This window comes from Phytophthora parasitica, assembly GCF_000247585.1.
Source record: "Phytophthora parasitica INRA-310 unplaced genomic scaffold supercont2.199, whole genome shotgun sequence".
NCBI classification, from domain to species: domain Eukaryota; phylum Oomycota; class Peronosporomycetes; order Peronosporales; family Peronosporaceae; genus Phytophthora; species Phytophthora nicotianae.
Window position 1 is genome coordinate 9,416 of NW_008649185.1, and position 13,354 is coordinate 22,769.

At 53.6% G+C, this 13,354-nt stretch overlaps 6 protein-coding genes across 6 annotated transcripts; all 6 read right to left on the reverse strand.

Moving 5' to 3' along the window:
- Positions 1-1,816: 1,816 nt before the first annotated feature.
- On the reverse strand, positions 1,817-2,401 carry PPTG_19833 (hypothetical protein; the record flags this gene model as incomplete). The annotated part of the gene is made up of 1 exon (XM_008918394.1): positions 1,817-2,401. The coding sequence occupies one exon, from the start codon at positions 2,399-2,401 to the stop codon at positions 1,817-1,819; it is 585 nt and encodes a 194-aa protein (XP_008916642.1).
- A 910-nt stretch (positions 2,402-3,311) lies between these two features.
- PPTG_24742 (hypothetical protein) lies at positions 3,312-3,563 on the reverse strand (the record flags this gene model as incomplete). Its single annotated transcript, XM_008918395.1, has 1 exon — positions 3,312-3,563. One exon carries the CDS (start codon positions 3,561-3,563, stop codon positions 3,312-3,314), a length of 252 nt encoding a protein of 83 aa, XP_008916643.1.
- A 1,859-nt stretch (positions 3,564-5,422) lies between these two features.
- On the reverse strand, positions 5,423-5,794 carry PPTG_24743 (hypothetical protein; the record flags this gene model as incomplete). Its single annotated transcript, XM_008918396.1, has 1 exon — positions 5,423-5,794. One exon carries the CDS (start codon positions 5,792-5,794, stop codon positions 5,423-5,425), a length of 372 nt encoding a protein of 123 aa, XP_008916644.1.
- A 2,018-nt stretch (positions 5,795-7,812) lies between these two features.
- PPTG_19834 (hypothetical protein) lies at positions 7,813-8,979 on the reverse strand (the record flags this gene model as incomplete). The annotated part of the gene is made up of 1 exon (XM_008918397.1): positions 7,813-8,979. One exon carries the CDS (start codon positions 8,977-8,979, stop codon positions 7,813-7,815), a length of 1,167 nt encoding a protein of 388 aa, XP_008916645.1.
- A 26-nt stretch (positions 8,980-9,005) lies between these two features.
- On the reverse strand, positions 9,006-11,354 carry PPTG_19835 (hypothetical protein; the record flags this gene model as incomplete). Its single annotated transcript, XM_008918398.1, has 1 exon — positions 9,006-11,354. The coding sequence occupies one exon, from the start codon at positions 11,352-11,354 to the stop codon at positions 9,006-9,008; it is 2,349 nt and encodes a 782-aa protein (XP_008916646.1).
- A 971-nt stretch (positions 11,355-12,325) lies between these two features.
- Positions 12,326-12,541, reverse strand: PPTG_19836 (hypothetical protein; the record flags this gene model as incomplete). Its single annotated transcript, XM_008918399.1, has 1 exon — positions 12,326-12,541. One exon carries the CDS (start codon positions 12,539-12,541, stop codon positions 12,326-12,328), a length of 216 nt encoding a protein of 71 aa, XP_008916647.1.
- Between the last annotated feature and the right edge of the window lie 813 nt (positions 12,542-13,354).

Below are 13,354 nucleotides of genomic sequence, written 5' to 3' on the forward strand. Positions count from 1 at the left end.
AATAAGAATTCGCTTCCGTAATCTCAATCAATAGCCGCCGAAAGAGTACTGAAGGGAGCCTGTAGCGCCGCTGGAACAGGGTTTCGTCGTAGACCGGATTAGGACCGAGGTAGTCCCGCATTATAGATTCGTGACCAAGTATAATGTTCCGTTCTCGTGTTTTCATCCTTCCGGGGACTGAGCCCCGGCGTGACCGGCCTCTTCGTCTCTTAGAACGGCGACGTATAATCAGAGTTAGAGCGATCTCGGCGTCAAAGCCATCAAGAACATCGATGATATCGTCATCGTCGTCGTGGCGTAGCAGCGCTTGAAGTTCCATCTATGTTGGACAGCGACCAGACGAGTGGTCATAGACAGAAGTATTTGTATTTCTATTTTTGACTAGCCAATCAAAATAGATTTAAACTCGTGATTAGAAATAGGTTGGCCAATGCGACTGGAGATGCTCTGAACACGTTCATCTTACTTTTTTTTCTCTATCCAGTGACCAATAGGCCATAGTCGCAAAAAGTGAGATTCTCGCGAATTATGGATGTAGACATTGGATACCTGTGATATTTACGGTACAACACTATATGAAGCGAACAATTACGATTTTGCAATAAAAACGCATAATTAGTCGAAGCCGCGCTTTTTCGGATCGAACTGTGTCAGTTTGAGTGCAAATGATTCGCAGCTGTAACACTCAGTTATTCAAAATAATATCCTATTTTTTCAATCAGACATTAATATTTTAATTAAGCATGCATTTCGAATAGCCTGGTATGACCGCCATTTGAACTCCGCTGCACACTACAGACATTGGTTCATATGTCGTCTAAATAGCTACAAATGTTCAAGTGGGTAGAGGGAAGAGGATGCAGGCTTATCGTATGGCGAGGGTGGAAATAGGCAGGCTTATTAAGGAGACGCCGACTTGGTAGTCAATTTCGGTGAAAGTCCTGACTTGAAGCTTTAATTTTTGTCGGATCGTACTTGTCTCAACTTTGACCTGGTGATTTGCCACACTAATCGAACTTTACTGGAATAAAACAGTTGAAGTGCTAAACACTAGCATCTCCATTCTACGCTACATATTATTCAAGATAATTATTACGAACCCGTATTTAACTCGAATTTTCATGAAACGGTGCGCCATACGCTAAGATTAACTTTTTGTGACTGTTATATAATAGAACATCATTTACGGAGAAAGTGCAAACACTCCAGATGAGCGACTATGCAGGAACAGGAGCTGCTGCCCTCTAAAAGGCTTAGCAAGATGCCCGCATCATGATCTTTCGTATGCTGCTCTCGGCTCCAGAATCGGACACTGCGTTCCCAAGATAGAGCATTTAAAATTGTACTGCATATTCGTGTGGAATGGAGCTGCTAAAAACAATTGATCTAATGACTTATGTCGTAACAATAGTAAGGCCAGCGTGTCTCTAAAATAAACTATGATCAGCGGCGCATTTTATTTGTTTGTTTATTTTTAATGTTCTCCAATTTTCAATTCCCAATTGTTGATATGACTTTTAATTGAGAGGTGGGAGGCTGCCGCTCCCGTCCATTTGTGCAAAATCCACGCTCAGGTTGTGATTATACATTTACAATTTTAACGTGTTTCCAACATTTGCATACAAACTCGAAGGTTGTCTCAAAGTAGAACGTTGTATTGGAAATCGAACGGACTATGAATCGAATTGGTCTAGCGACCTTCATTATAGCATCACAATCCAGCACCGTAAGTTGTGGACAGTTTAAGGACAATTATGAATGTATTTTTTTTCACTCGACTTTCAGTTTACCGCACTAAAGTGTGGCAGGTCCAGAGCTATTCTTCTGTCAGGCATGTCGCACCGAACGAGGGTTCCAGCATGTCTTTAATGAAGTAGTTCAGCAGTTTGGGAGCATGACGACTCATTATCTTCAAGTAGCCCGTCTTGATGATGCCTTCCGTATTGAAATCATCGGCTTCGTAGTCGGGAATGAGATGCAGGAGAGTGCGGAATACAAAACTTGAGCTGTCGAAGCTTAACTTGAAATTCGACATCGACTGGTAGCTGAGGGAGAAAGATTTTACAGATGCGTCCTTGATCCTCTTCAACACCTTCTTTATGGTGTTCGCAAAGGGTTCTTTCGTGGTCGCATTTTCCAAGTGATTCTGAAGATCCGCAACTGTCAAGTTGGTACACACTGACGCAGGCGCATCCGGCTCACATGCGTACATATCCGCTTCTACTTCGACGAAAACCGTAGGTTGTACCAGCACAAACCTCAACTGAGCTTGTGCAGGCAGTCCCATCGCCTCAACCTTGGCATTCAAATTTACGTCGACAACAATATCACCAGATGAGATAGTTTCAATCGAAACAGAATTCGGCGAGGTCACGTTGAAGGGGTCGTACTTGCCAAGCATCGAGCCAAGTAGTTTATCAAACTTGGCAGTCTTGATCCCAGCATTTTGTAACAAGTCTTCGTAACGCCTGCTTGCCGGCGGGTCGAAAGCCACAGTGCCCACTGCGTAGTTCTTGTCCTAGTTCGTCTTTGATCTCGGCACACTAACACGACTATAGGCCACAGTAAAGCAGCCGGACTCGCGTCCTATTTATTAATACTCAATAAAGCACTACCCGTAGTGCTCTTCGACTCGCTCTCACTCGAATTGGTTGCTCCGTCTCTCACCACGAAGACTTCTCGTCAACGACCGCTGTCTTCCTTCCGATTCGCACAACGAACCGTCCCCAAGATCCCACGTACGAAGCCTTCTCTCGCTCGCGACCCCGGATACCTCAAACACCAGAGCCACCGAACGCCAGACACCACACGCCGCCTTGGAACCCAGCCCTTCGCACTACACGTCCGTTCAACTGCAGCCCACCGGTGGTACGTCTCCCACCGTCTCGCTCGCCACGCGTTCGCCTCAGAACTGGTGCTCACCGATGCACACCGCGCTTGTTCTCACACGAACTCGTCACTGCACACGAAGTCGGACTCCCACACACGAGCCAACTCCGTACTGCACTTCACGCTCTGGTCACTCGTCACCAGACCTCAAACCCGTAACTGCACTTGTTTTCGACCGCGCAGATTCGTAACTGAGTGATCAGCAGCCCTCCCACCGGCGACTACCGCCACTGACCATCACTCCTGGTGCCTGAAGCACCTGCAACGCACTCTCGGCATCTGTCGTGCCACCTCTTCGAGCCCTGTTTGACTCGATCGTCCTACTCACTTCTCGAACTTCGAACTTCACGGCACGGTCGTGCCGGATCTCCAGCTGCCCACCGTTACTTTGTACCCTTAGATTCACAGCCGATCTTCAACCACTACTCCGAGTCGCCATCCTCGGTGATCTTCGGTACTTCGAGGCGTGCGTCGTCATTTCCTGACGCTGCCGTCATCACTCTGTTACACGTCTTCCCCAATTTCAGAGTCTTCCACGACTCTGGCGTCCCGAAAGAGCCGCTCGTATTCTTTAGCGGAGACCCAGCGCCGTCCGTCACTCGTTGTACCTGCGCCGTTCCGTCGTCGTCCGACTGGCCGCAGTTCGTACTCGAGGACGTACTGTCCTGCCGCATTTCGGCGACGTCTTCGTCAAAGTTCCACCACGTACTCGTCCTGTCGACCCGTGCCGCTCGCACCCACCACTGTTCGTACTCGTCTCTTCGTGCTTCGTTCTCGTACGACTGCATTCGCTGGCGCCGTCGTTGCGTTAGTAGTCGCTCCTGGCGTCTCGACATCTGCTTGGACCTCGAACGCGCCTTCATGCTCCAATTGTTCTTCAAGATCCGCCGCTGCCGCGTTCAGTAGTGTAGCCGGGTAATAATAGCTAACTAAAAACGACGCGTGGGCAATAAATCGTTCTCTATCGCTCGCATCGTCTTCTCGTTCGACAAGGTAGTTGTCGTAGCCAGCGGGCTCGACCACTCGCATGGGTCCAAGCCACTGATGTTCAAATTTAGATGCCTTGGGTCCACGTGGCGGCCTATACATCCATACTCGGTCGCCCGTACCGAAGGATCTCTTATTCCGCACTCCCCGGTCGTAATACTTTGCTTGTCGGTGCTGCTCTTTCTCGCGTGCCTGCTCAGCGCATTTTCGGCTGCTCTCCATCGCCCTTAGCAACCGCTGATGATACGTCGTGAGTGCTCCCGCCTCGCTCACATTCATTCTTCGTAGGAGCTCGTTCGGTCCACGTAGCCGCCTCCCCATCATGAGCTCGTTAGGAGAGAGTAGAACCGTGGAGTGACGCCCGGAATTATAAGCGTACAACGCGAAATCAATCCACGTATCCCAATCTCGTTGCGTCTCATCGTTCATGTAAGTTGCTACGACGTCTTTCCAAGTTCGATGAAAGCGCTCTACTAATCCGATCATCTGGGGCCGGTACGGCACCGGATTCACCTGTTCTGCTTGTAGTAATAGGACGAGCTGTTCAATGATCTTTCCCGTGAGTTCTGGCGCGCCATCCGTCAGTAACTCGCGGAATGGTCCGAACCGTAGTACGATCTGCTTCATAAGGAACGTCGCCACATTTTCAGCCGTGTGCTGCTTCACCGTTGCTGCCACCGCATAGCGCGTTACATACTCGACTGCCGCGATTACGAACCGTTGCCCACCATCGCTGTCCGGTAAAGGCCCAGCCACATCCAAGGCCCACCTATCGCCCACATCGCCTCCTCTTATGCTCCGCAGCGGAGGCACCACCTCACGGGGACTCGCCTTACGACTCCCGCACTCTTGGCATCCACGCACGCATTGCTTCACATGTTCATGCAGATTTGGCCACCAATAAGTTTGAGCTACTCTTGCGTACGTATGGGGAGCACGTAAATGCCCTGCCCAAACTGAATCATGGCTCTCTTTGAAGACGACCGCCCACAATCTTGGTGGCAATACTACTCGATTACCTCCAGTCGTCTCAATCACCACCAAGCCGTGCTTTGTTGTAACGCGCCGTCCTCGATGTTCACCACTCTCGACGAGTCGCTGAACGAGCCGGCTCTCACTCTGCGCCCTCGTTATTTCATCGTCAGTAAGTTGTAGCGTCTCACTATTCGCACTTCGACGCGCTTTGTCTTGCCGTCCTTCACCTCGCCGTGCTGCACCGTGTCTGGCTGTCCTCGTCGTTTCTGTCGACCAGTGCGTATCGTCCTTACCTCGTATAGGACCCATACACCGTTGTTCGTCATCGCTCGACGTCGCCGTTCCCGTCCTGCTTTTTTTTTGTGGTCCGCTTCACTGGAGTTGGTTGGGTCGTCACGCTCGCTGTTGCTGCATTCGTCTCGTGCGTCGCCCTTGTCCTTGGTAGCGTTGGTGTTTGTCGTGCCGTCGCCTCTCGTCTGTCTTGCCGTCGTTGACCTCCACTACGTGACTGCACGGTCGTTTGTTGTCTTCGCACAGGGTCCTGTCGTTCTGGTCCTGAGGGCCGTCGTTCTTAGCCATCGTCGTCCTGTCGTGATGCATCTGGCGTCACTCCCGTCTCGTACTGCGTCTCAGCGCCTCGTGCGACCGCTGTCGTCCGTAGCTGTTCCTCTTCAGCACGCCGTTTCGCCGCTCTCGTGAAGGGCCGCGCTCTCGATTCTTCTGTCGCCGCCTTCGTGGTTTGTTTGGTCTCGTTACCTCCACCTTCTTTAGTCGCGCACACCCCTGTACTCGTCGTCGACTGTGCTGCCTCAGCCCTCGAGATCTTCGACTCACTTGTTGCCATCGATCTGGCCGCCGTCGCCTCGACCACACTGCTGTCCGTCGCACCACCTGTACCAATCGTCGTCTCACTATCCTTAGCCGGCGCTACCGAACCCGCCATTGCGCGACGTCTCGAGCTTCGCCGCCTACCAACTGCCGCCAACGTCGTAGATACCACGGGCGCGCGGGAGAGCGCGTCCACTACCACATTAGTGTTCCCCGGCCGATATTGTACATCAAAGTCGAATTCTTGCAAAGTGATTGCCCACCGATGTAGTTTCCAGTTAAGTTTGGACTTGTCATGAGCCACTTGAGAGCCGCGTGATCGGTCACGATGGTAAATCGCCGTCCGTAGAGATATGGTCTGAATAACTTAATAGCCCAAACAACCGCGAGGCATTCCAACTCGGTAATTCCGTACTTGCTCTCAGTAGGACTGTTCACTTTACTAGCGTATGCGATGGGTCGCCACCCGTCGCCTCCGTCCTGCATCAGGCACGCGCCCAAGCCGACATGGCTCGCGTCCGTCACCACGCGAAAGGGAAGCTGGAAGTTCGGGTACCTTAACAGAGGTTTCGTCGTCAACACCTGCTTCATTGTCTCAAATGCCGCGTTCTGAGACTCGCACCATTCCCAGTTCACATCTTTCCGTAGTAGTTTTGTAAGAGGCGCCATCATGGTGCCGAAACCCGGTACAAATCTACGATAGTAACCTGCGAGATGTACGAACCGCTTGACCTCCGTAGCGTCCGTGGGTCTCGGGAAATCACGAACAGCCGTAACCAACCGCTCCAATGGTCGAACGCCCTCACCACTAAGCTCGTGACCGAGGTATTCCATGGACCGCGTCGCGAACATGCACTTCTTTAACTTAAGAGTTAATCCCGCCGCCGACAAGCGCTCCAACACCGTGGCCAGCTCGACCACGTGCCGCTCGATCCCCCCACGCGTGAAGATAACGATATCGTCCAGGTAGACTAGGCAAGTAGTCCAGGTAAGACCTCGTAACACGCTATTCATGAGTCGTTGAAATGTAGAGGGAGCATTTGTAAGGCCAAACGGCATCCTCACAAATCTGTACAGGCCCTTCTTAGTAGTAATTGCCATCTTATCACGGTCGTTCGGCGCCATTATGATCTGCCAGTAGCCCGCCTTCAGATCCAATGTACTAAATAGCAGTGCACCGCCTAAGGCTTCCAGCGTTTCATCAATTCGAGGAAGCGGGTAGACGTCTTTCTTCGTTACTTTGTTCAACGCCCTGTAGTTCACGCAAAAGCGCACCTCGCCGTCCTTCTTTCGAACCAGGACGACAGGGAAGCCCCACGCCCCGTCGCCCTCCTCGATGACACCCGCTTTCAGCATTTTGTCGACATTTTCCTCCACGATCCCGTCCTCTATCTGCGCCTGTCTTCGACGCTTTAACATGATCGGCGTCGTATCCCCTGTATCAATGTGGTGATACACGTTCATCGCTGTCGCAGGTGGACAATCACCCGTACTCGCCGTCAGATTTCGATACACGCGCAACAGTTTTAGCATTAACGTTCGTGCGTTCGGGTCGTCTTCGCCAATGCGCACCTCGTCCTCGTCGTCCAGCGGTGTCACACTGTCGCCCAATTCGTCTAGCCACTGACCTACACGATTCATATCCAACTCGTCGTTCATGGACAGAATTGTCATCTTTTCATCAAGAGGCACCCAAGTGCCAAGCTCCTTCTTACTTGGTAGCCTAGCTTCCTTACTATTTGAGTTAATAGAAGGAACCAGTGCTCGGCCGTTTTTCGCCGTCGTTACCGTCGCCGCCAACATCACCGCGCCCGTGCTGCACGTGGGAACGAAGACGCCCACCTCTCCGTCCTTGGCCGTCACGGACACTTCTACTGGCACCACCGAACTGCCAGCGATGTGCATCTTACGCACCATGCGCACCGCATCCACTCTTGCGTTGCTCGCGCCATCGCCAGTCCGAAATGGGATCACAATCACACGCCCATCCTCTCTATAGCGAACTTCGTTACGGTCAAAGTCCATGGTCGCTCCGTGTCCTTGCATGAAATCCACGCCCAATAAGAATTCGTCCGTACACCCTGACACAATGCACGCGTCCACCGTGACCATCTCACCGAACACGCTAGTCAATCAAAACCTCCACACTCCGACGACGTCCAATAGAAAGCCGCCAATACCTTCGACGTAATCAACTGGCGCCTCCGTGGTCACGCGGTCGCCATATTGCATCCACTCGGTACCAGCCACCGTGAATCGCGCGCAACTATCCAGCTTCACACTACGTCGCACACCGTCCACAGTCATGACCGCCGTCGGGAGCCCGTCTTCCGACTCGATGTACTCCACAGCTTCACTACCTGCGTCCTTCTGTTGAATATCTCGTCCATTTTGATGCTTGACTAGACTCACACGCATCGGCTTGTCCTCGCCTTCTCCTTGGGGCTCGCTCGTCCGTCGCTGGCGGCGTTCTTCCAATGCTGACAACGCACCTGCGGCGTTGCGTTTCCGTGTTTCTTGTCGCTCTCGGGCAACTCGTACGCGCTCGGCTTCCTCCTGACGCTCGACACTGCGCTTTCTAGCTTGCACGTCCTTCACCCGCTGCTTCTTTTGCTGCGTCCGAGCATGCCGCTGTGCTGCACGGAGTTCGTCCACCTCACTGCCCTTCTTGTTGTCGACCGACGTCTCCGAGCCCGCGATGGTTACGCGCATAGTGGTCACCACGTTGGCCACAGACATCGACGCTAACTCCTTCGCATGCTCCAACTCGCCCGACTCTTCGGACATGCCCATTTCTGTCGTCTTCGTCACGTCCATCGAAATGTCCCTTGTTCCTTTTGTAGTTGCCAGCAGCACGTCGGTTACCACCGTGTCTGCTGTGGTCGGGCTCGCGCCTTCACCAGTCTCAGTAATCTCCTGGGTAGTCCCGGCGCCTTCCCCAGCTGGCTGTATTTCGTCACCACGTCCACAAAGATGCTGTGCACGCACACTGCTCACACGTTGCTCTTCCTCGCGATCTACACGCACAAACTTAACCGCTGCCATGGCTGGCCTTACGGTCGCTACGTAGCGGGCTGCTCGTTCCCCGTCACGCACCGCCATTTCACACTCAATCTGCTCTTTGGCCGTGGCAAGAGCCTCTTTCTCGCGTACACCCGGAACTCCACCACACGCCAACCGCACCTCGACCGGTAATGCCACCAGTGCCGTACTCACATCGTCCTTGTTCACACCGTTCGGCTCGTTCTCGGCACCGTCTTGTGCCGCATCCTCACCCATAATCGTTTCCATGGGGCCCATGCTCGTTTCCGGACACAGTACCCCCGCTACTGAGCCCGACCGTCGTTTCCCGCCGATTTCTTGGTCTCCACAGTCCGACGTTGCATGTACTCGTCGTTCTTCTTCTTAGCTTCCGAGCCGGTGCAGTCTCTTGCAAAATGTCCACGCCGATGGCACGCGAAACACTCCGGTTCCAAATCACACTGACCAGACATGTGTCCCTGCTGGCCACAACGGTAGCAACGCGGTCCGGCTGTCTGGTCACCGTCTGTAGGTCTCTCTCTCCCTGTGCGCTGACCCGTGATATTCGTCCTTCCACCGCTTGGTTTCTCTTCCGTAGCAGCCTGACGCACCGCCGCCTTCAGTTTCCTCGGTTTTGGCCTGCCAGCTGCCCCGTCATCGCTCGAGTCGTCTCTCTCCCGTCTCTTCTTCTGATGCACAGCAGGCGACTTGCCCTTCGACCCGCTGTTGTCGCTCGACGCCACCGCCGCACGCTTCTTGTCCGTCCTTCGTGGTTCGTACCAATATTTGCCGTTCCATAGGTGGCCAGGCGGTGGGTCCCACGTGCCCGAATATGCGTTGTATACACCTTGAGGACTAGTGAAAAGGGCCACGGGCCGTACGTCACCAGCCGCCGTCGTGCCGTTCTCGCCACCAGCCGACATCAGCGTCGGAACTCCCGTACCGCTGATCCCCGGAATCACGCCAGTTTGGCCCGTAGTGCCGTCCATAGGTATCACGTAGCGACTTGGCGCGATCGCCCATGCTTGCCCGATGTTGGCCATCCCTTGGGCCACGTTGTCCATGGGGTCGTCAATCTCGGTTGCCTTGTCGACTGCTTCCTCCAGCGTCCTTGGCTTAGGGTCCTGCTTGACGAGCTTCCTCGTCGTTTTATCCAAACACCGATAGAATTGGGCTAATAGAACACGTTCACTTACTTTGTTCCTTCCAACCATGCCTCGTAATCCGGCTGCAAAGTCGGCATGTGTTTCCCCGGGCATCATGCGCCTCATGCTGACCCGCCACTCAGCCGCAGACTTGTCAAGCTTTTCTCCATACCGTCGCAACAGGGCTCTCATCAGGTAAGTCCACGTTCTCCGACGGTCGCTTAGCCGCCGATCCATGTCTACCCACCACTTAGAAGCACTTTCCATAAGCTTATTGCCAAGAATAAAGTAGAGGGCTTTGTCTGACCACGTGCCTCTTCCACTCTCTTCCGCTCCCTTCAACGCGAGCTCCACTCGATCGATCCACGTACTAACGCTCACTTTGGGTGAAGGGGTGAACTTGGGAAGCTCCAAGTCTTTAACACTCTTCTTTCGTGGCCGTCGCCCCGGCTCGTGATCTCGCCGTTCGCGGCGTTCATGCCGTCCACGTTGTCCGTGCCGTCCGCGTCGCTCATCTCGTCCTCGGTGTCCGCGTGCTTGATCTTGCTCGTCTGAACTCACGTCCGAGCTGCTCGGGCTGCTGCTCGCACTACCACTGCTGCTCTCCTCGTAATGACGGCCCGCTCCACCGCGCTCCTCCTCACTAGACGACCCACTCGAGTCATCATCGCCTGACGATGGCGGGCTCTCGTGCCTCGCTCGTCGTTGTGCCGGTCGCCGTGCGTCGTCATGCTGCTCGCGCCGTGCGTCGTCATGCTGCTCGCGCCGTGCTACCTGCCGACTTTCCCGACGCTCACCACGTCGAGCTCCTCTACCGTGCCGCTGCCTGCTGCGTCGCCCATCTCCGCGTCCATCGCGTGAGTCCACGCTATGACTACTTCTGGAGTGGTCGCGTCGCTGTTCCCGGCCGGAGTCGCCCCGGTCTCGTCGCACTACGCGTCCTTGCTCGTGGCTTGCGGACTGGTGTTCCACCACCACTTCCGGTGATTGATGAACGCCGGCTTGCTCTGTCTCCACCTCGCCGTTGTCCACTTGTCGGTTGTCTGCGTCATTGCCAGTGGACGCCGTCAGATCCGCCACCATCGACATCAACTGCGTGAGTGTCTGGGTCACGTCCGCTACGCTCGCCGCTGTCGGTGCCTTCGTTGTTGCCACCGCTCCACCTTCATGCCGAAGACCTTTTACTGTCGTGGCCAGCTGCTGGAGAGTACTAGCAATTGCCGCCATACTCACAGCATCGTCACTACTCGTGCCGTCGTTCTCCTTCGTCTCTTCGTCCTCCAACAAGTCCCGCGTCGCGGCGGCATCTCCCCGAGGCGTCCCGGTTTCCATACTCTGCGATCTCGAAGGTGTGTCTTGCCCAGTCGTCGATTGCTGCTTCCTGCGACGGCCGGACTCGGCTTCGTCCTCCGTTTCTTCTGGGTCGTCAGGGCGCTGCCCCTTGATTGGCTCACTGGATTTCCCTGTCGCACGCTCCGAAACCAGCATTGCGTCCGTCCCGCCCATCATTCTGGCTGTTGAAGATCTCGTAATCATCGTCTCGCTCGGTTTCTTGTTCGAGTCACTTCGCTGACGTCCCGTACTTCGTTGCTGTTGTAGCCCCTGTATGACCACCATGTAACAAGTCTTCGTAACGCCTGCTTGCCGGCGGGTCGAAAGCCACAGTGCCCACTGCGTAGTTCTTGTCCTAGTTCGTCTTTGATCTCGGCACACTAACACGACTATAGGCCACAGTAAAGCAGCCGGACTCGCGTCCTATTTATTAATACTCAATAAAGCACTACCCGTAGTGCTCTTCGACTCGCTCTCACTCGAATTGGTTGCTCCGTCTCTCACCACGAAGACTTCTCGTCAACGACCGCTGTCTTCCTTCCGATTCGCACAACGAACCGTCCCCAAGATCCCACGTACGAAGCCTTCTCTCGCTCGCGACCCCGGATACCTCAAACACCAGAGCCACCGAACGCCAGACACCACACGCCGCCTTGGAACCCAGCCCTTCGCACTACACGTCCGTTCAACTGCAGCCCACCGGTGGTACGTCTCCCACCGTCTCGCTCGCCACGCGTTCGCCTCAGAACTGGTGCTCACCGATGCACACCGCGCTTGTTCTCACACGAACTCGTCACTGCACACGAAGTCGGACTCCCACACACGAGCCAACTCCGTACTGCACTTCACGCTCTGGTCACTCGTCACCAGACCTCAAACCCGTAACTGCACTTGTTTTCGACCGCGCAGATTCGTAACTGAGTGATCAGCAGCCCTCCCACCGGCGACTACCGCCACTGACCATCACTCCTGGTGCCTGAAGCACCTGCAACGCACTCTCGGCATCTGTCGTGCCACCTCTTCGAGCCCTGTTTGACTCGATCGTCCTACTCACTTCTCGAACTTCGAACTTCACGGCACGGTCGTGCCGGATCTCCAGCTGCCCACCGTTACTTTGTACCCTTAGATTCACAGCCGATCTTCAACCACTACTCCGAGTCGCCATCCTCGGTGATCTTCGGTACTTCGAGGCGTGCGTCGTCATTTCCTGACGCTGCCGTCATCACTCCGTTACAATTTAAATCTTCAAACTCCGCCTCTTCAGCAGTAAAGTCTATCAGCACGCAGTTGTCTTCAGTGATGGTACTAGAACCACTAAGAGTAGTAAGAGCGACAGTGACAGCGAGGATGAACAACTTGATCATGGGTACGTAGACGAGTGTCAAAAGGAAGACAAAAGGAAGACTGATGAGGACGTCCGAACGCTGAATATCAACCAAATCATGGACTTGAGTCGATATTCAGATCATCGGGCAAATACCAGACAGTCACCAGTAGTAAGTCAGCACTGCCAGCCGATACTATCATTAGATACGGTTACAGTTGGGTGGGATCAGACAACGGTAAATCCGCCGTATCTTAGAACACGCCTGGTCCAAACTATTCTTTTTTTTCACGAAAGCCAACAGTTTAACAAGTCAACGTTTCTGTGGCGTTTCTGTGCAAAGGGTATGGAGAAAACGCATTTCTTCAACCCTTATCCTGCGAACTGTCCGTTGGGATAGCCGTTTCATAACTGCGATTTCGAATGCCTCATCACCGCATCCACCTGTACTCTGCAGCCAGGATATTGATTAAATAGGTGTGTGAATACCAGTGCGTTGAATTCCTGAATCGGTAAGTAATCGACCATTTACTAAATAATTGATGCACGCATAGAATGCAGTTTGAAATTCTATATGAGCTCTTTCAGTTCAAAAGGGCCGAGAGTGAAAAAAAAATACCCCTCGAGGACCCGCCTGCAGATAATTTATACATCTGCACCGATTCGCCACTGGCGCTGGCGAACTGGTTGTGGGGTTACGAGAGAGATGGGTTGTTGACAATGGCTACGGTTTACGCGGCCGAGTTTATGGTAACAAAAAGGTGATAAAACTGATTATCATTCTCTAGTCACCATAAACTCGTCCGCGTAAACAGTAGTCATTGCAATCGCGGATGGGGTAACCTCAATTATT